At 48.5% G+C, this 27,749-nt stretch overlaps 1 protein-coding gene across 12 annotated transcripts in view; it reads left to right on the plus strand.

The window, feature by feature from the left end:
• Nucleotides 1–27,749, plus strand: part of LOC122939581 (titin-like) — a 106,384-nt gene that overhangs the window by 20,789 nt on the left and 57,846 nt on the right. For all 12 annotated transcript variants that reach the window (XM_044295672.1, XM_044295675.1, XM_044295676.1 and 9 more), the window contains 2 exons: nt 10,435–10,648; nt 11,379–11,438. In XM_044295672.1, the coding sequence (XP_044151607.1) occupies nt 10,450–10,648; nt 11,379–11,438 (259 nt within the window). In that variant the 5' untranslated portion in view covers nt 10,435–10,449. The remainder of the gene's footprint in view (nt 1–10,434; nt 10,649–11,378; nt 11,439–27,749) is intronic.

Genomic DNA, 27,749 nt, shown 5'->3' on the forward strand with positions numbered 1-27,749 from the left:
TAAGTTGACAGAGGGGGTCTGCTACCAACGGTCACTGAAAGCCACTGACGGCGCTGATGCCATCCGTGTTCTGTCAGTGGTTTTCAGTGGGCTTGTTAGGTTCCCATCACAAAGTAATGCACATTCCCGTTGTTTTTCCACTGACCCGCGGTGAATAAACACATTAAAGTCTATGGAGGACGCGGCGAGCACACATCTGGCCTTACTGAAGGGTCCTACAGCCTGAGGCCTTCAGATCAGGGCTGATATTTAACTGTGCAGGGGTATGTCAAAACTGTTCGGCTGTCAATTTTGATAATCTATTTCCAGGAGGAGTAACCAGAGGGACTCCGCAGTGCCGAGTTCTAAGAAAAGATGACTTAAGTGGTTTTTTGGGGAGTGTAAGAATTTACTAAAACTGGCTTGTCAGGGGAAGAGACGGGGTGCGTACACGGGACGGCTGGGTGCGGGACGTCCGCAGGATTCTGCAGTAGCAGCAAAGTGGAGGAGAGTTAAAAATGACGGGGCTTGACCGGTGGCGCAGATTTTCAGTCCGCAGTGTGTCCTTGTGACTTATTGTCTGTAGCGAATAATAAAAAATAAAAAAATTCCAGCTCACGCCTCATGACGGCACCACATGAGGATGTTCCCCTTTGACCTTCTTGGGACAGGAAACAAAGAGGTTAAAAGGTCCTCCCCCGAGGCTATGGGTTTATGGCGCTTAGATCTGCTGTTCCTTAATGGAGTTCAGCAGGATCGCCCCTCAGTGCGCCTGAAACGATCAGCAGCTGGACGGGGCCTTGTCTCCTTACCAACGCTGCGTATGCAAGTGTTGGCAGAGGCTGCATGACAATATTAGTGCTTGCTTTGGCAGCACATACTCCAAGACTGGTAAGTAAACCATGCAAACTATTTGTCAGGTAAGTAAACCGTGCATGTGTTTACCCAGCTGGATTGTCTCAACAGTTCTAATTATTTAATTGAGAATCTGTGTGTGGCTCTAAATGGGAGCTCAGATGATGCCGCCTCTGGGCCTGGCGGGCCGCCACTTGCCGCCTCTGGGCCTGGCGGGCCGCCACGTGCCGCCTCTGGGCCTGGCGGGCCGCCACGTGCCGCCTCTGGGCCTGGCGGGCCGCCACGTGCCGCCTCTGGGCCTGGCGGGCCGCCACTTGCCGCCTCTGGGCCTGGCGGGCCGCCACTTGCCGCCTCTGGGCCTGGCGGGCCGCCACTTGCCGCCTCTGGGCCTGGCGGGCCGCCACTGGGCCTGGCGGGCCGCCACTTGCCGCCTCTGGGCCTGGCGGGCCGCCACTTGCCGCCTCTGGGCCTGGCGGGCCGCCACTTGCCGCCTCTGGGCCTGGCGGGCCGCCTCTGGGCCTGGCGGGCCGCCACTTGCCGCCTCTGGGCCTGGCGGGCCGCCACTTGCCGCCTCTGGGCCTGGCGGGCCGCCACGTGCCGGCCCATAAAAGTAACAAGGTAGGAGGCAGGAAGTTAAGTTAAAGCTAAAAGGTTCCTAAGGTGAAGACCTCAGGTAAGGACCCAGTGGACACAGTAGTAGCCTACAGCGCCTATTTACTATATACAGTTTAGCGCAAAGCTGTATTGGAGCCACATTCTTCCGGGGACAATGTGGACAATATTAATAGAAATTGTATGTAATTCAGGAGTACAAGACATATATGTGTACGGGCCTTGTGATTTATAGGGTATAGTATACGCCTGGAGATAGTATGGGTCAGCCTGAAGTTAAGGAACGTTAGTGTGACCAGGGCACTGAAATTTAGTAAGGATCCTACCTGTTATAATGGGAGGCAGCGCCATCCTGGCTGGCAGTTCTTCTTGTATGGATTATAGCTATCCCTTCTATGGCAATACATTGGTATATCTACCTCAGGACAAGTGATTTCACTAAGTGTCAACTTATGCCCAACTATGCTCTTCTGTTCAATCTGTTTGCACCTAGTGGTGCTGATGTCATGAACATTAGGGACCCTGCCTTCATTGCACCTAATACCCATAACCTCAAGGGCACCTCTGTCGCCTCCGGAAAAGGAGACTCCCCTCGCTGTACGCCAACCCAGAGAGCTACAAAACGGCAATAAAGACGGTGCGTTCCTCTGTCCACATTCACACTTGCAGCCATGCTCACACATATAAGTACTATGTGCGCTGCACAGGTCCTGTAACCTCCTCAGTCCCTGTGTCTCCTGGCTAGTGCCATGTAAAGATCTTGTTAAACCCTTAAGACTGCCTGTGACCTTGAAGCTGTGCGGGCAGGTGGGTTGTCGGTTGGCCTGGTTTCGTCGGGAGGATACTTTCTCCCTTCTCCCTTGAGTTCATACCAACACCTCCAGGTATGGGATCCCAAGCTTGTCCTGCACCGGTATGAAGTTAACGGTACAGTTTGGTTACCTCATTGTTGATGTCCATGTCTGTCGTGTGCCAGTGCTGTCAGCTTGGATCAGTTTTCTTACATATACCTTGTAGACTTTCCGGATTTAGCTGTTTTATCACTTTTTAACGATTAAGCTCTTGGGAATGAACTGCGATGGGGGTCTACAGTAAACTTTTACTCGTTGCAGTGGTTATATATGATGTGTGACACAGTGAGAGGTTTGGTCTGGGAAAACAGGTATTTTCCTCCCAGCATGTGCTGCTGGTAGGGCTGCAGCTAACGATTATTTGAATAATCGATTAGTTGCCGATTAATTTCTACGATTAATCGATTAATCGGGAAAAACGACAAAATTACAAAACAGAGAGGTTTATATGATCTTACTTGAAAAATTATGTTCAAAGGCCATATTAAAACAAATTGTGGACGACACTATTATGGGGGATCTGTGGACGACACTATTATGGGGGATCTGTGGACGACACTATTATGGGGGATCTGTGGACGACACTATTATGGGGGATCTGTGGACGACACTATTATGGGGGATCTGTGGACGACACTATTATGGGGGATCTGTGGACGACACTATTATGGGGGATCTGTGGACGACACTATTATGGGGATCTGTGGACGGCGTAGTTATGGGGGATCTGTGGACGGCGTAGTTATGGGGGATCTGTGGACGGCGTAGTTATGGGGGATCTGTGGACGGCGTAGTTATGGGGGATCTGTGGACGGCGTAGTTATGGGGGATCTGTGGACGGCGTAGTTATGGGGGATCTGTGGACGGCGTAGTTATGGGGGATCTGTGGACGGCGTAGTTATGGGGGATCTGTGGACGGCGTAGTTATGGAGAGGGGGATCTGTGGACGGCGTAGTTATGGGGGATCTGTGGACGGCGTAGTTATGGAGAGGGGGATCTGTGGACGGCGTAGTTATGGAGAGGGGGATATGTGCACTGTTATGGGCATAACAGTGCACAGATCCCTTTCCTCATAACAGTGCACAGACCCCCCTTCCCATAGCAGTGCCATACACAGACCCCCCCTCCTCCCCATAGCAGTGCTATACACAGACCCCCCCTCCCCATAGCAGTGCCATAGACAGATCCTCCCCCCTCCCCATAGCAGTGCCATAGACAGATCCTCCCCCCTCCCCATAGCAGTGCTATACACAGACCCCCCTTCCCATAGCAGTGCCATAGACAGATCCCCCCTCCCCCTTCCCCCTAACAGCCCCGGCCCCGATGCTTGCATCTTTATTTTACCTTTTTACAATGACGCTCCCGCTCCTGTAACAGCCAGGCAGAGCGGACGGCGGCGTAACGTCACTCAATCACGTGACGCGCCTGCTCCGCCCACTTCATGAATGAAGGAGGCGGAGCAGGTGTGTCACGTGAGTGAGTGACGTTACGCCGCCGTCCGCTCTGCCTGGCTGTTACAGGAGCGGGAGCGTCATTGTAAAAAGGTAAAATAAAGATGCAGCGACCGCCCGCCCGCCCGAATAGCAACGAATCGGCGATTATTCGATAACTGGATTCGTCGACAACGAATCCAGTTATCGAATATAATCGATTACATCGATTAATCGTTGCAGCCCTAGCTGCTGGGCTGATTTACAGCCAGGTGAGGTCTAATACCGGACCGGAGTTTGAATGCCGGTGTGGGTTTTGGCAGTACCTGGCTGTCCTTAAATAGGCAGCTGGGCTCAGAAGCGAGGTCTCTGTGTTGGGATCTGGGAGCCTTGTGTCTGGATGAAGGCTTGCTACCTATTTGGTGCTGGTATCAGGGTATCGGGACTCGGAGGCAGAATTGCTGCATGGTGTGAATTGCCACCAACACCGCAAGGTGACTTTTTGCTTGATTATGACTGCTTGTTTTGTCACTTGCCTAAAGTGTGAATACACTGAACTGTTTGATCCAAAGAACTTGTTGCCTCTATACTGCATCCGCTAATCCGGTCTACCAGAGCGAAACCCCACAATTGGTGGATGATGTGGGCATGAGCAGTGAGGCTGGCGTGAACGCAGATATTTTTGGTTTCTGCATTTTTCAGGCACGGTTGTATGTTGTACATTCAACCAGCTGTATTACAACCAGTGCCCCACGACAAAATGGAGGCTGTTGTGAAGGCCCTCATGGAGGCTAATCTGCAGAGACAAACCTGTAGCACCAGTAGACTAACCAGTTGCTGCTACAACACGTGATGGCTTTGCAGACAGCAGGAGCAACCCCAAGCATTCACAGTGTCCGGAAAGCAGTCCGTGCCGCGATTCCTAAGATGACCCCTGCAGACGACATCGAAACCTACCTGGCGATGTACGAGAAAGTGGCCATCAGGGAAATGCTTCCCCATGACCAGTGGGCTGAGGTCGTTGCTCCATTACTGGCATCCGATTCCCAGCGGGTGTATTTCGTCTTGCCAGACGATCAAGCGGCCGACTACCAGAAAGTCAAGGGTGAGCTTCTAGTAAGACTGGGGTTGAATGTGTTGGTCCGTGCCCGGCGGGTGCATCAGTTGGGGTTCAACCCGGCTGAGCCTGCGAGACCCCTGTATTATGACTTACTTCACCTCTTGCAAAAATGGCTACAGCCTGATGTGCTGAGTCCCCCGGCTTTGCTGGATAGACTATTGGCTGATATGTTCTGAAGCCCCCTCAGCACTGGATCGGTCAGGTGTCTCCTAACAATGCCCTTGAGATGGTGGAATGCTTTGAAGCTACCAGGAATCTAAAGGAGGGTTCTGTCGGGGGGGGAGGGGGGGTCTGCAAACCCCAGAAACTTCCACCCCAAGCCCGGAGATTTGAGCCGATAAAACCTGCCAGGGATTTAACCACGGCAGACCTGGCTCCGATAGTCTGCTGGCGGTTTCGGGATCCTGGCCATGTAAGGGCTGACTGTCCCCATCGGGTTGAGCCCATGGACACTAACTATGGCTACCGTCAGTCGCTTTATGCCAGGAGGCTGTGTGCAACAGGTACCCCAGAGTCTCTAGATCATTTGTGCCAGGTGGAAGTGGGAGACATTCCAGCAGAGGCTCTGCTGGACTCATGGAGTCTGGTGATCCTAGTAAGCGCTACCCTGGTGCTTTCCACAGAGTATACTGGCCAGAAAGTTGTGGTGATGTGCATCCACGGAGACTTAAAACTACCCCACATCGGTGTCTTTAACTATGGTGGCCGGTAGATGGACCCACGTGGTGGCTGTCGCCACAAATCTACATTGCAAGCTCATATTAGGGAGAGACTTCCCGGCACTGTGGCCTGCTAGGAGAGTGACTGATACCCATGAGATGGGGGTAACCGTAGCAGAGTGGCCTGGCTCAGGGGGAGGACCAGAACGCTGGGAACCTGAGACCGAAGGGCCAGCGGTGGGGGTGACTGCCACTTCGGTGGAAGAGGGGGAGACAACCCCGCTAAGTGTGATGGTGGGGGACATGGAGGACTTGCCGCCGGGTCCTGAATTGGAAGACCTCAATGTCTCCGAGGATAATTTTGGTACCACACAACGTCGGGACCCAACCCTATCCCGCGCCTGGAAAAATGTGTTAATAGTAGATGGTGAGCCACAGCAACCTGGGGCGGAGTCAGTGTTTTCCAGTTTTGTGGTTCATCAGGCTATGTTGTATCGGGTAAACCAACTATGTGGTGAGCCTATTGAACAGTTGATGGTCCCCAGGGCTTATCGCAAGCTTGTGTTAGATCTAGCCCACCAACACGTTCTCGGTCACCTGGGGCTGCAGGAAACTCAGTGGAAGAGTTTTGTAAGTCTTGCCTGACCTGCCAGATAACTATCCCCCAGCCACATTTCCGTAGTCCCCTAGTACCTCTCCTGATTATCGAAGTACCGTTGTCCGAATAGCTATGGACCTCATAGGCCTAGTGCCGAAGTCCGCTAGAGGGCATCAACACATCTTAGTCATTCTAGACTACGCCACTCGGTACCCAGAGGTGGTACCACTGCGACATACCTCGGCCAAACTCGTAGCTAAGGAGTGAATGGAGATGTTTTCCCGAGTAGGACTACCTAAAGAGGTTCTGACCGACCAAGGGGCCCCTTTTATGTCAAAGGTCATGAGGGAACTCTGTAAGTTGCTGCACATAAAACAACTACGGACGTCCGTTTACCATCTGCAAACAGACGGTCTGGTAGAACGGTTTAACCAAATATTAAAAATGTTGAAAAGGGTGGTGGCTAAAGATGGGAAGGACTGGGACCTCCTTCTGCTCTATCTCATGTTCGCAGTGCGAGAGGTACCTCAGGCCTCTACTCGGTTCTCGCCATTCGAACTGCTATATGGCAGACATCCTCGCGGTCTCTTGGACGTGGCCAAAGACGCGTGGGAACAACAACCCACTCCACATAAGTGTCATTGAGTACGTTACCCAGATGCAAGATTGGATAGAGACAGTGTTGCCTCTTGTCAGGGAGCATATGGAGGCAGCTCAGGGCGGCAAAAGCCGGAGCAGGTTTACCATGTGAATTTACTCAAACCGTGGAAAGATAGGGAAACCTGTACAGAAGACAGCCCGCGGCAAGGTTTTCTAGGAGAAGCGGTTCCGACCCCTCTGTTTGATGCAAGAGAGGCGGCTGCCACAGTAAAAATTGCTGATAGCCTCTCCTCTAACAGACTCGGGAGTTCGTTAGTCTGAACACAGATGTGTTCTCGGACTCCCTAGACGCACTTCCATAATCCAGCATGACACTGTCACTGAGCCTCAGGCAAAAGTCTGATTTAAAACCATAGCGGGTACCCGAGGATCGGCGACAGGGCATATCGGAGGAGGTGCAGCTAGATGTCGTTGAGGAGTCAAAAAGTGAATGGGCCAGTCCTATAGGATTGATGCCCAAGCCGGACGGGACGTTGCGGTTTTGTAACGACTTTTCAAAAACTTAACGAGGTTTCCAAATTCGATGCGTATCCCATGCCCCGGGTGGATGAGCTCATCGAGAGGTTAGGACAAGCCCGGTATTTTTCTGAAAGGGTACTCAATGGTGCCCTTAACGGAGGCTGCCAAAGAGAAAACGGCCTTCATCACGCCTGAGGGGCTGCATCAATATAAGGTCTTACCCCTTGGTCTGCATGGTGCCCTCGCTACTTTTCAGCGACTAATGGACATTGTGCTTCGTCCACATCGTCGGTAGACTTCTGCTCACCTCGACAATATTGTCATCCACAGTACCGACTGGGAAAGTCACCTGCCCAAAGTGCAGGCTGTAGTGGACTCTCTTCAGAAAGCTGGCCTAACCGCAAACCCCAAAAAAATGTGCGCTAGGGTTAGAGACTAAGTACCTGGGGTATGTTATTGGGCGCGGAGTCATCAAACCCCAAGTGAATAAATAGTAAAGGGTTGAACAAAGGGGCGGGGGGGGAGGTGTATGTGACGCAGTGAGACGTTTGGTCTGGGAAATCGGGTATTTTCCTCCTAGCATGTGCTTCTGGGCTGATTTACAGCGAGGTGAAATACCGGACCGGATTTTAACTGTTGGGGTATATATACACTTGCATAGGGTCAGTGGTCGTCTGTGGGGTGTGTACAGTCGTGGTGCTCTTCAGTGGGACTCGCCAGTGTTTTGTAGGAAATGGCTGGGGGGGCTGAGTGCTGCCTCCCCCCGCTTGTGACCATGATGAATGGCCGCAGCTGATGGATGAATGGAGGAAGTGGCCGTACAATGGCCATTCAGGTTTGCGCTCTTCACCTTTGTTCCACTTCCTGCTGAGGCCTCTGATTACCGGGGTACCCTGCACACAGTGCCTGTCCCTGCTGACCCCTAGTGTTCTCCTTCCCATAGACCTGCACAGTCTCCAGCAATAGTGCATAAACTCCCTCAGCCTCTTCTATAAACGCCAGATGTGGCACCGATCCTGTATCCAGTCTTCGCTCTCGCCGCCGACACTTCAGTTTCTGCTTCTTGCTCATTACGGACTATGGCACCACAAGTAGTGTTCATCCGGGGCTTCCTGATTCATGAATAAAATGCCAGAACTGCGAGGTCCTCATCGGATCTGAAATCCACATGTTTTTGTAACCGCTTGTCTTAACCCGCTCTCCCTGCTCCCGTAATCCCCTGTAAGGAGATTATAGGCCAGTTATTTTGGAGTCTGTGGAGGTAAAACGGCCCGACCCCTGGTCATTTCGCGCGGTGATGACCATCTCCAGGTTCTCCCAGTGCTCGGCAGCTGCATGCTGGGAGTTGTAGTCTCTCAGAGCAGTAGGCTGCCAGGTGCTGTATATTATACAGCGGGTAAGCTTTGTGGTTCCAGCTCTTTGTGTCGCCTCCTCACAGATTTTAGGACATCTGCTTGCTTAGTGTTCCCAGAGATTACTGGTGGGAGGAGGGGGGGGGGGGGGGTTTGGAGGATCCTGGTGGTTTTATAATCAGAGGGGGGTCACCTTCTCTATGCTGTGATTGCTGGGTGCCAAGTGCTCGTCATGGCAGATGGGACCTACCAGTGCCCAGACTCCTTCTATAGTCTTATGTACTGTCAGCGGTGCCATCCGAATGAGTTACCGCCGCCTGCCCCCGCCTGTACATGCTTAGTGTGAGAAGAGAGGGGAAATTGAGTGCGCCCGTCATGATCTGTTGGAAGTTCCTTGTGCGTGTCAGGAAAAATGGTCGGTTTGGTGACCAATAGTGTAATGTGCGCGGTCTGTGGTGTCCTAACGGTCTCTGCGGGGTCTAATGGGCTGCCCGTCAGTGTGGAGTACTGCAGTCTGTGTCAGAAGTCTACAAAATGTATCGGAGAAATAAAAAAAAAACACATAAAAATTAAAAATAAAACACAAATTCTTCTTTCCTTTTGTACATGGCTTTTATTACGTAAAAAAAAAAAAAAAAGCCTACACGTAATTGGTGACCACCACCATTAACGAGAAAGGCGGGCGCACGAATACTGGAGTGCAGCGCTAATAGCCCCCGAGTATCCTCAAATTATACAGCAGATCCTAAGGATATAAAACATAATAATCCGTATCACAGCCACAGAAAGGGTTAAAATATTGTGGACAATAAAGGCCCTGTGACGGACCCGAGATCCATCCCTACATTAGGCTACATTCACACGAGCGTATGTATTTTGCGGCCTGCAAAATGCGGACGACATCCGTTTTTTTTTTTTTTTTGCGGATCCATTGTAACTGCTTATCTTTGTCGACAAAACGGACAAGAATAGGACGTGCTCTATATTTTTGGCGGGGCTACGGAACAGACATACAGATGGGGATAGCGCACAGCGTGCTGTTCGCATTTTTTTGCGGACCCATTGAAATGACTAGCCTAAGTGGATTTAAAAGAAGATTAAAAAGATATATACGTTTAAGGGGGAGGGGGGGAGCGGTGTCGTGTTTTTGCTACGGTCAGTCTCCGGCCTCGGCGCTCGCGTGTTTGGCACGGGACACTTATGCCAGGGATTGGCCGCGGACTGGAGGTGACCATCAGAGAGTCGCCCCTGTAGTGACGGGGGGGTGTAACCGGTCAGTTAAGTTTTATGTTTTCCTACTATCCACCCATTCACTGACAGCAAGCAGTGGTCTCTGAGGTCTGGCTGCTGTTTTGAGGTTACATATTTAGCAGTCGGTTGTTTCGATGCGCCCGCCACAATCTCCTGAGGATTAGTGTGTGGACGGCCTGTGTATTACCGGCAGCTGCCGCGTCCCTGGGATTTATATCTATATTTGTGTCCGCGCCGCTTAAGCCGCGCCGAGAGCATATCAGCATTTTATGGCGACATTAGCGGCAAATCCTCCGTGTTTATTCCCACTTCTGCTTTCATTTCCTCTTAACATCAGCAAATCCTGCAGGAACATTAAGCCTTGAGCCGCTTCTTACTGAAATCTGTGCCTGGGAAAGCTGAGTGGCAGACTATGGTGGCACCCAGCTCTCTGACTGGCGATACGGAGGAGGGGGATGTATACCTGCCGTATCCAGCTGAGGGTTTGTTACCGTTGAATCCGGTTTCCATCTCTGTATGCGCAGTGTGAGCAGATATCTTATACGCGCTGTTTGCTGTCGTTTTTTCTCGTCGCCCTTCTCTCAATTCTCTCCCCGTCATTTCCCCAGATCCAGAGATAGAGAATGGCAGACCTGGAGCTTATGGACGCACTGACGGACGCCCCGCCGCAGATTGAGCCCGACATCAAGCGGGACTTTATCAGCTCGCTAGAGGCGGAGCCTTACGATGACGTCATCGGGGAGAAATGCGATAAAACGGACTACATTCCGCTATTGGATGACGATGAAGCCGATGGCCCTGGTGAAAAACGCTCAGCTGAAGGTAGGTTGGCCAGTGATAAACTTACCTGTGATGCATGAGCAGCTGTGTGATGTTGTCTTACCTGCATAGTCTGCAACAGCAAAACATTACAGGCTTTAAAGGGGTTGTCCCAGGACAGCGGATAAGTCTGATCGGCGGGGGTCCGACCGCAGCCATCATGAGGACAGGAGTCCATATGAATGGAGCAGTGGGCACGGATCCGCTCTGTGTGGGAGCAGCCCGAGTTCATCGAGCGCTGTACGTGGCTCCAGCAGTCCCATGGAGACCACAGGACCTCTCATGATTGGTGTGGGTCCCATCAGTCCACGTCCCAGCAGTCCACCTCCCACAGATCATATCCCCTATACTGTAGCTAGTAGAGGAGTTTAAATCTAGAGGCATCCAGTTCAATATCTGTTTTACTGTATGATGTACATAAAGAGGTGACTGATAAGTGCATCACTACTTCTGTACTGATCCTGAGTTGCATCCTGTATTATCCTCCAGAGCTGCACTCACTATTCTGCTGGTGCAGTCACTGTGTACATACATTACTTATCCTGTACTGATCCTGAGTAACATCCTGTAATATACTCCAGAGCTGCACTCACTATCCTGCTGATAGTTTCACAGGGACTTCACCAGCAGAATAGCGAGTGCAGCTCTGGTGTCCAATGTAAACTGTAACTTTCAAAGTTGTTCACCTTTCTAATGGACCTCACTTGTCCTTGCTTGTCTTTCTCTCGTGCAGGCAGCCATCCCTCAGTGGTAGAGAACGGAGAACACAACATGGCAGATATTGGTGTATCAGGTATGCCGCCACCTTTTTCGTCTTCATGCTGCGGCCGTCCACCTTTGTTGATCCTTACATTTATAAAAGCTGTGGGCACCATTTCTCTTGGTGACTGAATTCCAGTTGGGGGAGAATATTGCGGTGTAATGCGTCCCCAGCGTACCAGTTTACCAGGCCAAAAATCCAGTGCCCAGCGCCGGGTGTCAGTCGCCGCTCCTATTCCCCTCCATCTGTGCAGCACTTTTATGGTTCAAGGACTCGAAGTATGAACTCGCATTAGTTACGCTCCTGGTATCCCCTCGGATCTTGAATAGCTCGCTAATGAGCACTGGCGGCTGTAATGTTGGCCATATCGGTTGCTCCGTTGTTTTCTTGGACTACAGTCCTCCGTTCTTTACACTGCAGGCTGCATTTAGAGAACAGAGGTCTTTAATATAAAAATGCTTTAGTAGAAAGGGAGTTGTTTTACAGTCTTATGTAAAGGACGGCAGATCTCTCGAGGGTTACGATCGAGGCCGTATTAACAGAGCGCCTCATTTTCAGGTATTGACCTTGGATTTGTTCAGACCGCTTGAGGGTGCAGGTACGTGTCTGCGCAGGGTTCATGTGCGCTGTTCATCCGCTCCGTGTATTAGTCACGATGACGTCTGCCGCCTGTGCGTGTCCATCGGAGACTAATGGCCTGGCTCGCTTGGAGTGAAGAAGCAGAGGCACAGTGCTCCGGCAAAATCCTGGCCATCATCCTTCTACCCCCAGCTAAACACATTCCTGTGTGACAAATTAGACCTAGGCTCCATTCACACGTCCGCAATTGTGGTCCGCATCCGTTCCGCAATTGTGCGGACCTATCCATTCTCTATGGGGACGGAATGGATGCGCACAGCACACAGGGTGCTGTCTGCATCTGCATTTCCGGAGCGCGCTGCCGTCACAATCGCGGACAAGAATAGGCATTTCTATGGGAGTGCCGGCCGGGTGTATTGCGGATCCGGAATTTGTGAATAGACCCATGGTGTTGAGGATCGGGTCCGCCAAGTATCATCAGCGAGACCCGCAGTCATAGTAAGCGCAGACGGGAGAGGAGCAGCGCTACTGCGGGGGAGAAAGCGCCGACACCGGGATTCCTATCCTACAGTCCTATCTAGTCAGCGGTAATATCCCACGGATATCCCGGCAGCAAGAGTGGTAAGGGAGACACGTGGCAGGCGCATCTTGAAATCAGCCAGCCACGTTCCAGCAGTGTAACTTCTTACAAAGGAAAGCGGTGTCATAAGAGACGTCTCTGGGGCTATCCTATTTGTGTGGGGGCTTGAGAGACCTCCTCTGACCCACTAATATCCGTGGGACCCTTCTCCTGGGTCAGATCTCTGAGGATACTACTGTTGGGCTCACAGAGAGATCCCTCTTATATTCTGTTACCTTCCAGCCGCCCCGCAGTGTCTGCCCATTGCTGATATTAACCAGGAGACTCTTCTAGACCAAACTCCTGCTGTGATACAAGGGATTCCTCTACTGACCTCCTATTCAATAAGCCGCTGTACACATTGTATATGGGCCGCAAAACCACTGTTGCTCCACCTGCTGTTAAATCGTACACTGATGCCACGAGCCAAGCGGAGCAGGACGGGGGAAAGACGTTTCACCCCAGAAACCGCTCAAATCATGAAGGCAGTTGCTGCATGTCAGTCGGCTCTCGCCACAAAAATTGATCATATTCAGTCTGACCTTTAGCAGTCTGCACCATGATTTTGACAAAATACGTGAAAGGACAATTGAAGTGGAACGCAGACTAAGCAACGTAGAAGACACAACCCGAACGGTTGGAAATGATGCTACACAACTGCAGCAGCGAGTGAAGATTCCACAAGCCAGAGCGGAGGATGCGGAGATCCGCAATAGGCGCAATAATGTCCGTATTTTGGGCCTGCCAGAGCGCGCCGATGGATCTACCCCGGAAATATTTGCAGAGCGGATGATTAGAGATGTATTACAACCTATTATCCGATCTAGCTGCTTTGTTATTGAGAGAGCACATGGGGCCCCTACCAAACCCTTACCTGCGGGAGCCCGGCTGTCGTTCTATCTGGACTTCACAACGGTGGTCCAAAAAAATTATTACGTCCGAGCACGACTCTGGGAGCGAAATATCAAATACGCAATGATTTATCCCTCTCGACTACGGGTTCAAGATGGCGACACTGCCCGCTTTTTTGAAACCCTAGAAGCAGAAGCAGATTGGATCGACGGGCACATGAACAGGAGACCTCATCGCTGACGGGCGGCGAATTGTGGAGTAACTATGAGACTTTTTTGCACTATTACAGAACCTAGCTTCTGTTCCTGCGTATTACCGGAGCTTATTGCTACAGGTGGTTGCTGGGTGGCAGTGCTTTGTTAGTTATGCGCTGGTCGTTGAGAAATTGTTCGTTTTTAATTTATTATTTAGCTTGTCAAACCATCGTGCCTATATGGTGTGAATGTGCGCCTAACTGGCTAGGATAGCACTCTTCTACCCGAGTGGTTTTGGTTAAGGGTTTAAAGCTCATGTTGGGATGGATTTGGCGGGGTGGATGGGGAGGGAAGGGATGGGTTCTTGTTCTTCGGCTGTCTACGTCGGTGTGGGTGTGAATGTTTACTCCTTCATGGGACCTAGAGACTTGGCATGTTTTTCTTGGTGGATATATGGCGTCAGTTAAGCTTATTTCTTGGAATGTTAGGGGTCTTAATGACCAGATCAAACCATCTGTGGTCTTCAATTACTTAAACTATGCCCCATATATAATGATATCGCAGGAAACGCACCCTAGGGGTCAGAAAGTGTTGGCTCTTAACAAGTTAACGACCTTGGACGAGAATGGTCGTCCTAACTTGCAGGTACTTAACGCACTAGGACGAGCATTCTCGTCCTAGGGTTAACACGCTGCTGTGATCGGCAGCAGGAGACCGGGTGATACTGACAGCCAGGCCCATGCTGTATCTGCCAGCATCGGTGAAAGCACAGATGCTTTGCGGATTAACCCCCTGTATGCCACAACTTATACATCCCCATCTGGTCCCCGTGCAGCAATGACGGGGACCCGATGGTTGCTATGGCAGTGGGACTGCCAGCTACGGAAGCCCAGGAGATCCAGCCCCAGGGCTGGGTCTCCTAGGCAACTGTTAGCGTCTTACAGTGTAAGACACTGACAGTACAATACAGCACAATACAGATGTATTGTGCTGTATTGAAACGGGGATCAGACCCTAAAATCTTGACGTCCCATAGTGGGACAAAAAAGAAAGTGAAAAAAAAAAGGGCCCTTTTCCCCAAAAATGTGTCAAAAATAGGGGGAAAAAAAGGAAAGTAGACATATTGGGTATCGCACCTGAGGGGTTAATTGTGCGGATCACAGCCCCCTGTAAGAGATCGGGTGCTGCCAGGCAGCAGGGGGCAGTCATGTACACAGTTCTCAGTATATTCTAACTTGAAGCGTCCCCATCACTATGGGAACGCCTCTGTGTTAGATTATACTGTCGGATCTGAGTTTTCAGATCGAACTCAAATCCGATGGTATTTTCTAACATAGAGGCCTTTCCATGGTGATGGGGACGCTTCAAGTTAAAATATACCATCGGATTGGAGAAAACTCTGATAGGGACTCCTGACTTTACATTGAAAGTCAATGGGGGACGGATCCGTTTGCAATTGCACCATATTGTGTCAACGTCAAACGGATCCGTCCCCATTGACTTGCATTGTAAGTCTGGACGGATCCGTTTGGCTCCGCACGGCCAGGCGGACACGAAAACGCTGCAAGCTGCGTTCAGGTGTCCGCCTGCTGAGCGGAACGGAGGCCAAACGGAGCCAAACTGATGCATTCTGAGCGGATCCGCATCCACTCAGAATGCATTGGGGCTGTACAGACTGTGTAAAAAAAAAACATATTTTTTATCGCCTTACATTACAAAAAGTGTAATACCAAGCGATCCAAAAAAATCATACGCACCCCAAAATCATACCACTCAAACCTTCATCTCATTCTGCAAAAAATTGCCCCTTCCTAAGACCATCGTTAAAAATAATAAAAATAAACTGTCTGAGACCATGGAGACACTAAAACATGATTATGTAATTTTTTTAAAAAAAATTTATTGTGTAAAACGTAAATAATAAAAAAAAAAGGTATACATATTGGGTACCTCCGCGTTCGCAAGAAGCTGCTGTATAAAAATATCACATGACCTAACCCCTCAGATGAACACCGTTAAAAAAAAAAAAAAAAAAAAAAAAAAGCTTCTTTTTTTTTGGTCACCTTACATCACAAAAAGTGTAATAGCAAGCGATCAAAAAGTGATTTGCACCCTAAAATAGTACCAATCTAACGGTCATCTCATACTGGAAAAAAAATTTGCTCTTAAATAGGACTGTCAGTGTCTTATATAGGACTAAAATGCTTTATGTAAAACTTAAACATTCTGAAATTGAATCTCAATTTTCCATTAATTCTTGTGGAACACCTAAAGGGTTAACAAAGTTAGTAAAATTAGTTTTTAATACCTTGAGGGGTGTGATTTCTAAAATGGGGTCATTTTTGGGTGGTTTCTATTATGTAAGCCTCACAAAGTGACTTCAGACCTGAACTGGTTTTTAAAAAGTGGGTTTTGGAAATTTTCAGAAAAATTTCAAGCTTTGCTTCTAAACTTCTAAGCCTTGTAACGTCCCCCAAAAAATAAAATGTCCTTTACAAAATGAACCAAACACGAAGTAGACATATAGGGAATGTAAAGTAATTACTATTTTTGGAGTTATTGCTATTTATTATAAAAGTAGGGAAATAGAAATTTGAAAATTTGCATATTTTCCAAAATTTTTGGTAAATTTGCTATATATATATATATATATATATATATATATATATATATATATATTTATATATTTTTTTTTTTTTAAATAAATTTTAAAAATGATATTTTTTTTTTTTTATTCCATTTTAACACTGTCATGAAGTACAATATGTGACGAGAAAACATTCTCAGAATGGACTGGGTAAGGCTACTGTCACATTGGCGTTTTGGCTTTCCGTTTGTGAGATCCGTTCAGGGCTCAGCGGTCCAAAAACGGATCAGTTTTGCCCTAATGCATTCTGAAAGGAAAAGGATCCGTTCAGAATGCATCAGTTTGCATCCGTTCTCTCTCCATTCCGCTCTGGAGGCGGACAACAAAACATTGCTTGCAGCGTTCTGGTGTCCGTCTGATGAAACTGAGCCAAACGGATCCGTCCTGGCACACATTGTAAGTCAATGGGGACGGATCCGTTTTCACTGACACAATAGAAAACGGATCCGTCCTCCATTGACTTTAATTGGTGTTCAAGACGGATCCGTCATGGCTATGTTAAAGATAATACAAACTGATCAGTTCAGAACGGATGCAGACGGTTGTATTATCTGAACGGATCCGTCTGTGCAGATCCATGACTGATCCGCACCAAACGCGAGTGTGAAAGTAGCCCAAGTAAAAGCGTTTTAAAGTTATTACCACATAAAGCGACACATGTCAGATTTGCTAATAATGGCCTGCTCCTTTTGAGGTGAAAAATGGCAGGGTCATTAAGGGGTTAAGCGTCCCTGGATGGGGTTTGCATACCATGCAGTATATTACAATAATGCTGGAGGGGTCTCTATTCTAGTGGCTAAGAACCTTCCTTTTCAGATAATCTCACTTAGATATCTCTGGAAGATATGCGATCTTGCATGTCAGTATTAGGCCTCGTGCACACGACCGTTGTTTTATTCCGTGTCCGTTGTTCCGTTTTTTGTGATTTTCTGCGGACCCATTCAATGGGTCAGTTGAAAACTCTGCTAATGCATCGTTTGTCATCCGGAGGCACACAAGATTGTCATCCGCGTCCGTTTTTTCCCCCCTATCATTTGCATGGCAAACTTGACTTTCTTTGTCTGGTGGTCCTCCAAAAATAAAGGAAGACACACGGAAACGGATCATGGAACAACGGAACCCCATTTTGCGGAACGGAACACAACAACGGTGGTGTGCATGAGGCCTTAGAGGAATGCAATATCTGGTTATAGGTCTATATATACCACCCCTGTTCAGCAGAGAAATTCTAGATACCATTATGTGCAAGGTTACGATGTTCCCAGCAATTCCTTTTATTATAATGGGCGATTGCAATCTGAAGGACGGACTAGTTAAAACTGGGCCGACGCTCCTGATTTAGTAGAGGCATGGCGTTATTTACATCCTACGGATATTCAATTTTCATGTTACTCGGCATCTAATGGTTCTCTGTCCCGTATAGATCGAGCCTTTATATGCAAAGACCTATTGCCATATGCTACTCTTACACGCGATGACAGAGAAGCTGAGATAAAATTTGCTATTGGTTCCTTGGCAACCATGAATACCCCGGGTCCAGATGGTTTTCTGGCTGAATGGTACAAGCTATTCTCTAAACAACACAGTACTAGACTTGGGAAGCTTTTTGGGTATGCGTTTGAGCAGGGATCTTTACCACCTCCTTTCTCTGAGGCCACAATTGTGGGGGTCCACAAACCAGGGAAACCTCCAGACCACTGCAGCTCTTACCGACCTATTTCGCTCCTGAATCTTGATGTTAAGATTCTTGCAAAAATACCAGCGTTACGTCTGAGCGGTAATTCTCTCTTAAATGGGGGTGGACCAGTCAGGCTTCATGCTGGGGAGAACCATTGATATAAAATACGGTTATACACCAATCTTCAGGTTAGTCATGAGAGCCCTGGCCTCATTGGATAACGAGATGGCTTTTCATTCGGTGGTGTGCGATTTTATGTGGACGATGCTTAAGCAATGCATTTCCCTAGGAATTTCTTGCTCTGGTTGCAAATGCTTTATAGATCCTTACAGCCAGGGTTAAAGTCAATGGGTATGTTCCAGACTCCTTCCCTCTGGGCAGGGGCACCAGACAGGGCTTGTTGTTTTGCATCGATGTTGGAGCCTCTATCCAGACTTGTTTCCTCCAACTCTAACATAGAAGGCTGGGAGGTGGCTGGCATCAGGGAAAAGCTCTCTTTTTATATGCAGACGACGTGTTGGTTTACCTGGGAATTCCCTAGCTGCGCTTCTAGACACCGTAGACAGATTTGGCAGATTCTCGGGCCTCCGAGTAAATTGGGCCAAGTTGAGTCTTTGTTTAATAGATGAATTCGACCCAGTTCCCGTCTCGCACCAATCCAAACCTTCAGATAGTAGAGCAGTTTAAATACCTGGGGATTAACATTCACAAAGACGTTGCAAAATTCTACCAACTTAATGTCGTTCCAACCGTGCAATATATCACGAGGAAAACAGAAGCATGGGAGAACTTACCATTCAATTTGATAGCCTAAATTACTATACTTTTTATAGAGCAGCCCCTATAACGCTACCGAAGAAACATTTTGTTTACTCCCTTTTTGTCATGTCCTAGAATAGCGAGACGAACCCTCCAGGCACCTTACGTGCGAGGGGGTCTAGCACTGCCTAACCGCTCTATGTATTATGCGGCCATACAGCTGAGCTATGTGGCATGGTGGACTAGAGCGGACGCGAGTAATCCAGCAGTGGTGTTTAGTGGGGTCCTATGAGGCTCTTCTAGCATACAGGAAAGGAGTCTCTACCAAACACTATACACAGACGATGGCTGCCACGGTGGCAATTTGGGTTCAGTGGGTGAAGGTGCACCAGTGGGGAAAACTGGTCGCCTTACCTACCACTATGGAGAAATAGACTTATTGGAATTGTTCTCGTTAACTGACTTAGAATTTTGGCCCCAGAAAGGGTTGCAATATCTCGCACAACTTTACGACGAGGGTTCATTCAGGTCCTGTAATAGCCTAAAGTAGGGATTTAGGAGTCTATATAGATACTTTCAGCTTCGACATGCTTGCCATGCCCAATTTGGGAAAGATCCGGTGAAGCTTCAATGTGGTCCCATAGAGGCGGTAGTAAGGAGGGCTCAACGGACAAAACCAGTTTGGACTCTGTATGCGACATTGCTGGCTGAGCCGGACTCCCCTCTAGACGAGTCTTTTGTCAAGTGGAGATGTGATTTATTGATGACCTGGAAGATTCGCATGTGGAGATCCACAGTCGTTGGCGCTAGAGACCAACTTATTCAGGTGAAATGGTTACATTGGCCAGCCCTCAATGTACGCGATGCGGATCTGAAAATGGCTGTTTTATGCATATGGTACGGCAATGTCCGATCATTCAACGTTTTTGGAGGGAGATTCATACATACATTAATGCTAAGCTCGGTTTTCCAAATATTTGCACGGTGTCAACAAGTCTATTGGGACTAATTAATGACGTTATTCCCACTAAGGCTACTTTCACACTCGAGTCATGGACGGATCCGTTCAGATAATACAACCGTCTGCATCCGTTCAGAACGGATCTGTTTGTATTATCTTTAGATGGACCCGTTTTCTATTGTCGGTGAAAACTGATTTGTCTGCATTGACTTAGATTGTGTGTCAGGACGGATCCATTTGGCTCAGTTTCGTCAGACGGACACCAAAACGCTGCAGGCAGCCTCCAGAGCGGAACCCCCTAAGAGTCCTACAATGCAACACTGGGTACCATTCATTATTCAAATCTGGAGTTATATAAATTTGTGTATGAACGTAGAGGAACCCTGACCGTTTCCTGAAAAATATGGGACCCTTGGATTAACGCTCAAACAATGTTACCTTAAAGATACAGAATAATTTGTCTCGGTCCGATGGGGGAGTGGATGTAGAGTGAAGAACAGAAGTATTTGAATACCCTGCGCTTTTGCAAGTTCTCCCACTTAGAAATCATGGAGGGGTCTGATGTTCACATTGTAGGTGCGTTCCCAGAGACAGAATAAAAAATCAGGAAATCACATTATATGATTTTTAAAGAATGTCTTTGTCTTGCTCTGCTGAACAGAAGTATTTGAACACCTGAGAGAATCAGTGTTAATATTTGGTGCAGACGCCTTTGTTTGCAGTTAGGCTGGTTTCACACGGGCGTTGCGGAAAAATGTGCGGGTGCGTTGCGGAAACACCCGCGATTTTTCCGCGCGAGTGCAAAACATTGTAATGCGTTTTGCACTCGCGTGAGAAAAATCGCGCATGTTTGGTACCCAAACTTCTTCACAGAAGTTCAGGCTTGGGATTGATGTTCTGAAGATTGTATTATTTTCCCTTATAACATGGTTATAAGGGAAAATAATAGCATTCTGAATACAGAATGCTTAGTATAATAGCGCTGGAAGGGTTAAAAAAAATAAAAAAGTTAACTCACCTTATCCCCATGATCGTGTAGATCCCGGTCTGTTCTTTAGCTGTGGCTGAATGACCTTTGGTGATGTCAGATCACATGCTCCAATCACATGGTCCATCACCATGGTGATGGAGCATGTGATCTGACATCACCAAAGGTCCTTTAGCCACAGCTAAAGAACAGACCGACCGGGAACTAGGCGATCATGGGGATAAGGTGAGTTAACTTTTTTTATTTTTTTTAACCCTCCCAGCACTATTATACTAAGCATTCTGTAGTCAGAATGCTATTATTTTCCCTTATAACCATGTTATAAGGGAAAATAATACAGTGAATAGACTGTCACCTAGAACCCATGCGTGGAAATCGCACCGCATCCGCACTTGCTTGTGGATGCTTGCGATTTTCACGCAACCCCATTCATTTCTATGGGGCCTGCGTTACGTGAAAAACGCTGAATATAGAACATGCTGCGATTTTCACGCAACGCATAAGTGATGCGTGAAAATCACCGCTCATGTGAACAGCCCCATAGAAATGAATGGGTCAGGATTCAGTGCGGGTGCAATGCGTTCAACTCACGCATCGCACCCGCGCGGAAATCTCGCCCGTGTGAAAGGGGCCTTAGAGGTCAGACGTTTCCTGTAGATCTCCAGGTTTGCACACACGGCAGCAGGGGTTTTGGCCCACTCCTCCACACAGATCTCCTCTACATCTGTCGGGTTTCAGGGCTGTCGCCGAGCAACACGGAGTTTCAGCTCCCTCCAAAGATGTTCTATTGGATTTAGGTCTGGAGACTGGCTAGGCCACTCCAGAACCTTGATATGCTTCTTACGGAGCCGCTCCTTGGTTACCCTGGCTGTGTGCTTCAGGTCGTTGTCATGTTGGAAGTGTTCTGGTTCTGGTCAAACTGCCAGACCCAGCCACGACCCATCTTCAATGCTCTGACTGAAGGAAGGAGGTTGTTGCTCAAAATCTTACAATAAATGGCCCCATTCATCCTCTCCTTAATACAGTGCAGTCGTCCTGTCCCCTTCGCAGAAAATCACCCCCAAAGCATGATGTCCCCCCCCCCCCCCCCATGCTTCACAGTAGGGATGGTGTTCTTGGGATGCAACTCATCTTTCTTTTTCCTCCATACACGAGTGAAGTTTAGACCAGAAAGTTCTACTTTGGTCTCCTCTGACCACATGACTTTCTCCCCGGCCTCCTCTGGATCATCCAGATGGTCATTGGCAAACTTCAGACGGGCCTGGACATGTGATGACTTGAGCAGCGGAACCTTCCGTGCAATGCATGATTTCAAACCATGACGGCGTAGTGTTCCACCGACAGTGACCTCTGAAGCTGTGGTCCCAGCTCTCTTCATGTCATTGACCAGCTCCTCCCTTGTAGTTCTGGGCTGATTCCTTACCTTACTTATCAGTGATACCCCACATGGTGAGATCTTGCATGGAGCCCCAGTCCGAGGGAGACTGACAGTCCTCTTTAGCCTCTTCAATTTTCTAACAATTGCTCCAACAGTTGATCTATTTTCACCAAGCTGCTTGGCAATTGCCCCGTAGCCCTTTCCAGCCTTGTGGAGGTCCACAATATTGTCTCTGGTGTCTTTTGACAGCTCTTTGGTCTTGCCCATGGTAGTAGTTGGCGTCTGACTGACTGTGGGGTGGACAGGTGTCTGTAAAGAGCTCAGACAGGTGCTACTAAGTTAGATTAATGAGTGGAGTAGAGGAGGACTTTTTAAAGGCACAGTAACAGGTCTTTGAGAGCCAGAATTCTTGTGGTTTCTCAGGTGTTCAAATACTTCTGTTCAGCGGAGCAAGACAAACATTCTCTAAAAATCATACAATGTGATTTCCTGATTTATTATTTTTTTATTTTATTCTCTGAGTGGGAACGCACCTACAATGTGAAGTTCAGACCCCTCCATGATTTCTAAGTGGGAGAACTTGCAAAATTGCACAGTGTTCAAATACTTCTGTTCCTCACTGTGTGTGAATGGAGTCCTCTGGTAGGAGCGGATTCAGTGTCATGTATTCGGAATGATTTTCTTTGATTCATGCTTTCTCTTGCAAACATGATTGGATTCTGTGATATTGATGTTGATTCAATAAGACACAACAGGCTGACGGTAGCGGTTTACATCTACGTTTAATTGTTTTTGGAGCACATGTATGCTTCAATAAAAAGACACTATTAAACAAGAGACTAATCCTTCATCTTTCACTTCTGATTGACGCTCACGAGCCAGATGCACAGCGATCTGAGGAGTCAAAGGGAAGAAGCTCCTCTGACATGAGGCGCGCACAGGGGTCCGCTCGCCAAAACCAAGGGGGGGATTAACTTGTGCAATCCCAAAGCTTGCCCAGCAGGCCATAGCCTTAGAATATAGGTGCAGCATGTACAGGTGAAGCGCGGGGGCGCGATGTACTTTACCTGCACTTGCCTTGTGTCCAAAAACTGGATTTGAAAATCCGGTGAAACCTTGCATGGCTGTCGTACAAGTAGGGGCACCCGAAGGCGCACGTCCCAGATTAAGGTCTCATGCACTCGACACTAGTTTCGGTCCGCAGCCAGTCCACATTTTTGGGGCGGATCTGATACAGAACCCGTTATTTTCAATGGGGTTGCAGAAGATGAGGAGGGGAGGACGTGCACCCCGCCGGGATCTGTGTTTTTTTTTTTTTGCGAACCGCAAAAACTGATACGCCCGTGTACACATGTCCTTGGCAGAAATCAGACTGACGCTCCTCGGACTGTGCCGCCGCTCTGGATGAGGATCAGCTCCGCTGTTGCTCAGTGCGGTTATTCTGCCGCCTATGTGCAAACCGTATAGATCACGCTGCATGTTGTGCACGGGTTTTTCCACTATGTCGGAGGATGGAGTGCGACTTGTATCGGGTATGGACGGTCAGTGGATTAGATGAGGATTACTGAAATCCTTCTGAAATGACTTTTTTTTTTTTTTTTTTTTTTCATTTCATTGTACAAAAATAGAGCAATTTAAAACCTCTGCATTACCCAGTGCTGGAAATCCTGGCACAGGCCGCGCAATAAGGTCACTACCTTGTAATGTAGTGGGTGGTTTCCTCCATTTTGGCTATTGGTGGGGGTTCCAGTAGTAAGACCCGTATCACCTATTCAGTGGGGGGTGATCTATGGCCAGGATAGGTCATCAATATCCTATCACTGGGGGGGCCCTCCTCGCAGCCCACCAAGCACAGCGCCGTCCATTGTATAGTGGCTGTGCTTAGTATCGTGCTCCGCCTCATTCGTTTACGTGGGACTAAGCTGCGCCTAGGTCATGTGACCGATAAAGGTGACGTACCTGGCTGCAGAAGATGCACCGTCCTGCAGATCAGGATGTCTAACCCCCCCCCCCCCTTTACTAAGGGACTGTTGAATGGTGAAGACAAAAAGATGGGTCCCAAGAAGTAGGGAGAACCTGTGGCCCCCAGAGCTTGGCTTCCTGTGCACATTATGTATATGTTCAGCTCAGGCGGTGATTTCATCAGGATTGTGAGTCACCGAGATGATGGGTGTGGTGGTTTATGTGCATGGTGTCATAATTACTAAAATAAGACAATATGTCATGGGGAGCCTTACCACCCGGTCTCTGCGGCCCCTGGAAGCTGCTGCTATCCCTGAGGGTACAGCGTAGAACACCTTGATCTTAAAGGGGCGGCGCTGTCTGTGAGCCCGGGGCGTATGACCAAGATGAGCATGCCCTTCATGTGCACAGGTGGCAGGATTACAAAAACAGCCAAGCGGTCTGTGCTGCGCCGTGTCTGACTCCCATAGAAGTGAATGGAAGCCATTTCTGTAGCTCCAGGCAGACGATAGGCCATTACTATCTTCAGGACAGGTGGGGGTCCGACTGCTGGCATGCCCGCCGATCACAGCTCTTTGAAGAGGCTGTGGCCTCCTCCTAGGACAGTGACGTCACGTGGTCCAGGCGCAGCTTCAAGTGAATAGGCCTGGGCTGCAATATCCACCACGGCCACTATTCAGTGGAGGGCACTGTGCTCGGTACGCTCGCCATAGTGCCGTGGCGGGGGCGCCAGGATCAAGACCCCCGCTGGAGACAGGCCATTGATATTGTATCCTTAGAAATCCCCTTTAAAGAGGACCTTTCATGGGATTATGTGGTATGCGGCCCCTACAGATGCAATATATATATTTTTTTCTCAAAACTACCCCTCCGTTCTCCCACTGTGCCCCCCGCTGTTTTTGGTGCCCGATATGTTAATTTAGACCATCGGTACAGGGAGGAGGAGACGACATTTTGTTTTCCCGGACGGCGATGCCGTCCAATCGCAGCAGACCGCGTCACAGCCATAGCAAAGGAGAAGCCCATTGAAAAAGCCAAGTATCTTCTCCTCCTCACGGTACCGATGGTCTAAATTGGCATATACGGGCCAAAAACAGCGGAACGGTGGGGTATTTTTGGAAGAAAAAAAAAAGTGCTTGGATCTGGAAGGTCCTCTAAAACTACTACAGGATCTGAGCTTGCTTTCTTCTCTGTTCACACTTGAAGCTAAAGTCACAGTTCTGCTGGTTTCCTGGCAGATCAGGGCCTAAGCCCATGTATGCTTCCGGCGGCAGCTTGTGTGGTTCTGTGCTTTGGGGGTGAATAGAGGACGTGATGGGAAATAAGGGACACGTAGATTTGCAGTAATGAAATGGTAGGACCAGCATTGATCCCGGTATCGGAGATCTCCTTGCGGGTGTCAGGGGACATATTGAGGTGGTCTCGTATACCATTGTGTTCTAGGAAGAACCAGCCTGACGGTCACCCGGTCCTTCTGTCCTGCAGTAGTCCTGAGGACCCGCGTGTCCTGGGATGGGCAGACATGCATGCAGCTCCTGAGTGTAGATGCATATTCTTCCACCCGCTATTTGTGATGTGCTTGTGTAGCGCGGTCCTCGGCTGCCGCTACCTGTCATGTGATGGTTTGGCCTTCTGGATATGTCTTACTAACCTTGTGCTCTGTGCCTTTCTCCTCTCCTCACCCCTCTAAACCCCCCGGTTCCTTGTTTCCTCCCTCTAGACACCTAGAGCCATGCTCCTCTCTCTGGGACTCCAGTCTGCTTCCTCTCCGCACCTTCACTGCTTTAACCTCCAATATCTGCTTTCCCCTGCCTGGTCGCTAGTGGATAGAAGATGCCCCGGCGCCCTCTCTGCTGAAGGCTGCTTTCCACCTCCGTGTAAGCACATGGCGGACCCTAGGACCTGCTTCACTAGCGCACTTCTTGCTTCTTTACTGCACCGTACCTTGGGACATGTTGCGTATCTATTGCTGATAGATTGGACCATGAAGAATGTTCTTTCCTGACAGGCGGACACTCTTTTCTCGCAGTTTCCTTCCTTTCCCTGCCCAGAGGAAAAGACGCTTGTCTGACCCTCGGCCGCCCCTTCTCAGTCTAGAAATGAGTTCCTTTTTCTCCCTAGAAGTGATTACTGTCTATGTTGTCCTGTCCCGATGGAATTTTTTTAATTTTTTTATTTCTTCCCGTGTGTCACTAACCTGCAATAAACCATATAACTGTCTCTCACGCTTCTGGTTTTAATTGCTTGAACTAAACTTGGACAATTTAACACCATGTTTGTCGCTCGTCCTTTGCATGGGATGTATATAGTTTAGTATTAGAGCCCTGAATGATTGGCTTTCTGTCCTGCTTGTCAAGAGAGGAGCAGATCCTCTGCGGTAGGTTGGCAGTATTGCTTAGGCTTCTTCTGCATGGGCAAAAGTGTCAGCTGCCAGAGGTGGAAGGAGACTGATTCCATCCAGAGTCTGCCCACAGGAATGCAAATTGGTTGGAGAACAAAAGGGGGTGGGACACAAAGAAGCTAAAAAAAACAAGAAAAAAAGGTGTGTTTTATGGTATTGGCAGTCTTTCATGGGATAATCCCGTAAACACATTTTATTATAGTATTGTAAGCCTCCCCATCAGTTAACCCCCCCCAGTGCTGTTTGCCGACAGCTGACTCTTGATGTTTGGTGTGCAAATTACTGACCAGGTGAGATATAGAGACAAGGGATTCATTGTGTGCTGTTCGGCTGCCGGATCAATGCTTGCTGGGATTTATTTGCTGGGAGAGGGGAGGAAAGAGCCGTCTCCTTCTCAGCCGGAACTCAGAACTATTCACTTGGTTTCTGAAGGGACCAAACACCTGAAGTATTGCAAATAATTAATGGTGGACTGGTTTTATTCATGGGGAGGGTTTTAGAGAGGTTTTTATACACGACTGAATCTTTTACCTTTTTCCAAAATGTGTATTTGTGTAGTTTTGTTCTGACCCTTAAAGGCTATTAACATCTTTGGGGCAACTTTTTATTTGTATTTTTTGTCTCTGCTGGGATTTATTAAAGATGTGTAGCTCTCATCTCTGATCTCCTGACCTCATAAGTAGTGATGAGCGAACTTCTGTTTTAAGTTCGGCGTCTAAAGTTCGGCTTCCGGTTAGCGGAGAATCCCAATATGGTTCCCGATATGGATTCCGACTTCCGTTGTGGTCCGTGGTAGCGGAATCAATAATCGGCCATTATTGATTCCGCTACCACGGACCACAACGGAAGTCGGAATCCATATTGGAAACCATATCGGGATTCTCCGCTAACCGGAAGCCGAACTTTAGACGCCGAACTTAAAACAGAAGTTCGCTCATCACTACTCATAAGCACTTATTTTCGCTCATTCTTTATCAAACTGATAAGAAATATGGATTAAATAAGAGTTTGAGGCCAGGAGATCAGATATTAGAGCTACACGTGAGCCATCGGATGACATGATTCAAAGAAGACAGAGCCTGACAACCTGCAAACAGACTTTAAGGCCTCTTTCACACGACCGTATGTATTTTGCGGTTCGCAAAAAAATATGGATGACATCCGCGTGCATTCCGTATTTTGCGGAACGGAAACAGCTGGCCCTTCATAGAACAGTCCTATCCTTGTCCGTAATGCGGACAATAATAGGACATGCTCTAAATTTTATTTTATTTTTTATTTTTTTTGCCGAACATAAATGTGGAAACGGAATGCACACGGGAAATG

This window comes from Bufo gargarizans, chromosome 5 (assembly GCF_014858855.1).
Source record: "Bufo gargarizans isolate SCDJY-AF-19 chromosome 5, ASM1485885v1, whole genome shotgun sequence".
Taxonomy (NCBI): Eukaryota; Metazoa; Chordata; class Amphibia; order Anura; family Bufonidae; genus Bufo; species Bufo gargarizans.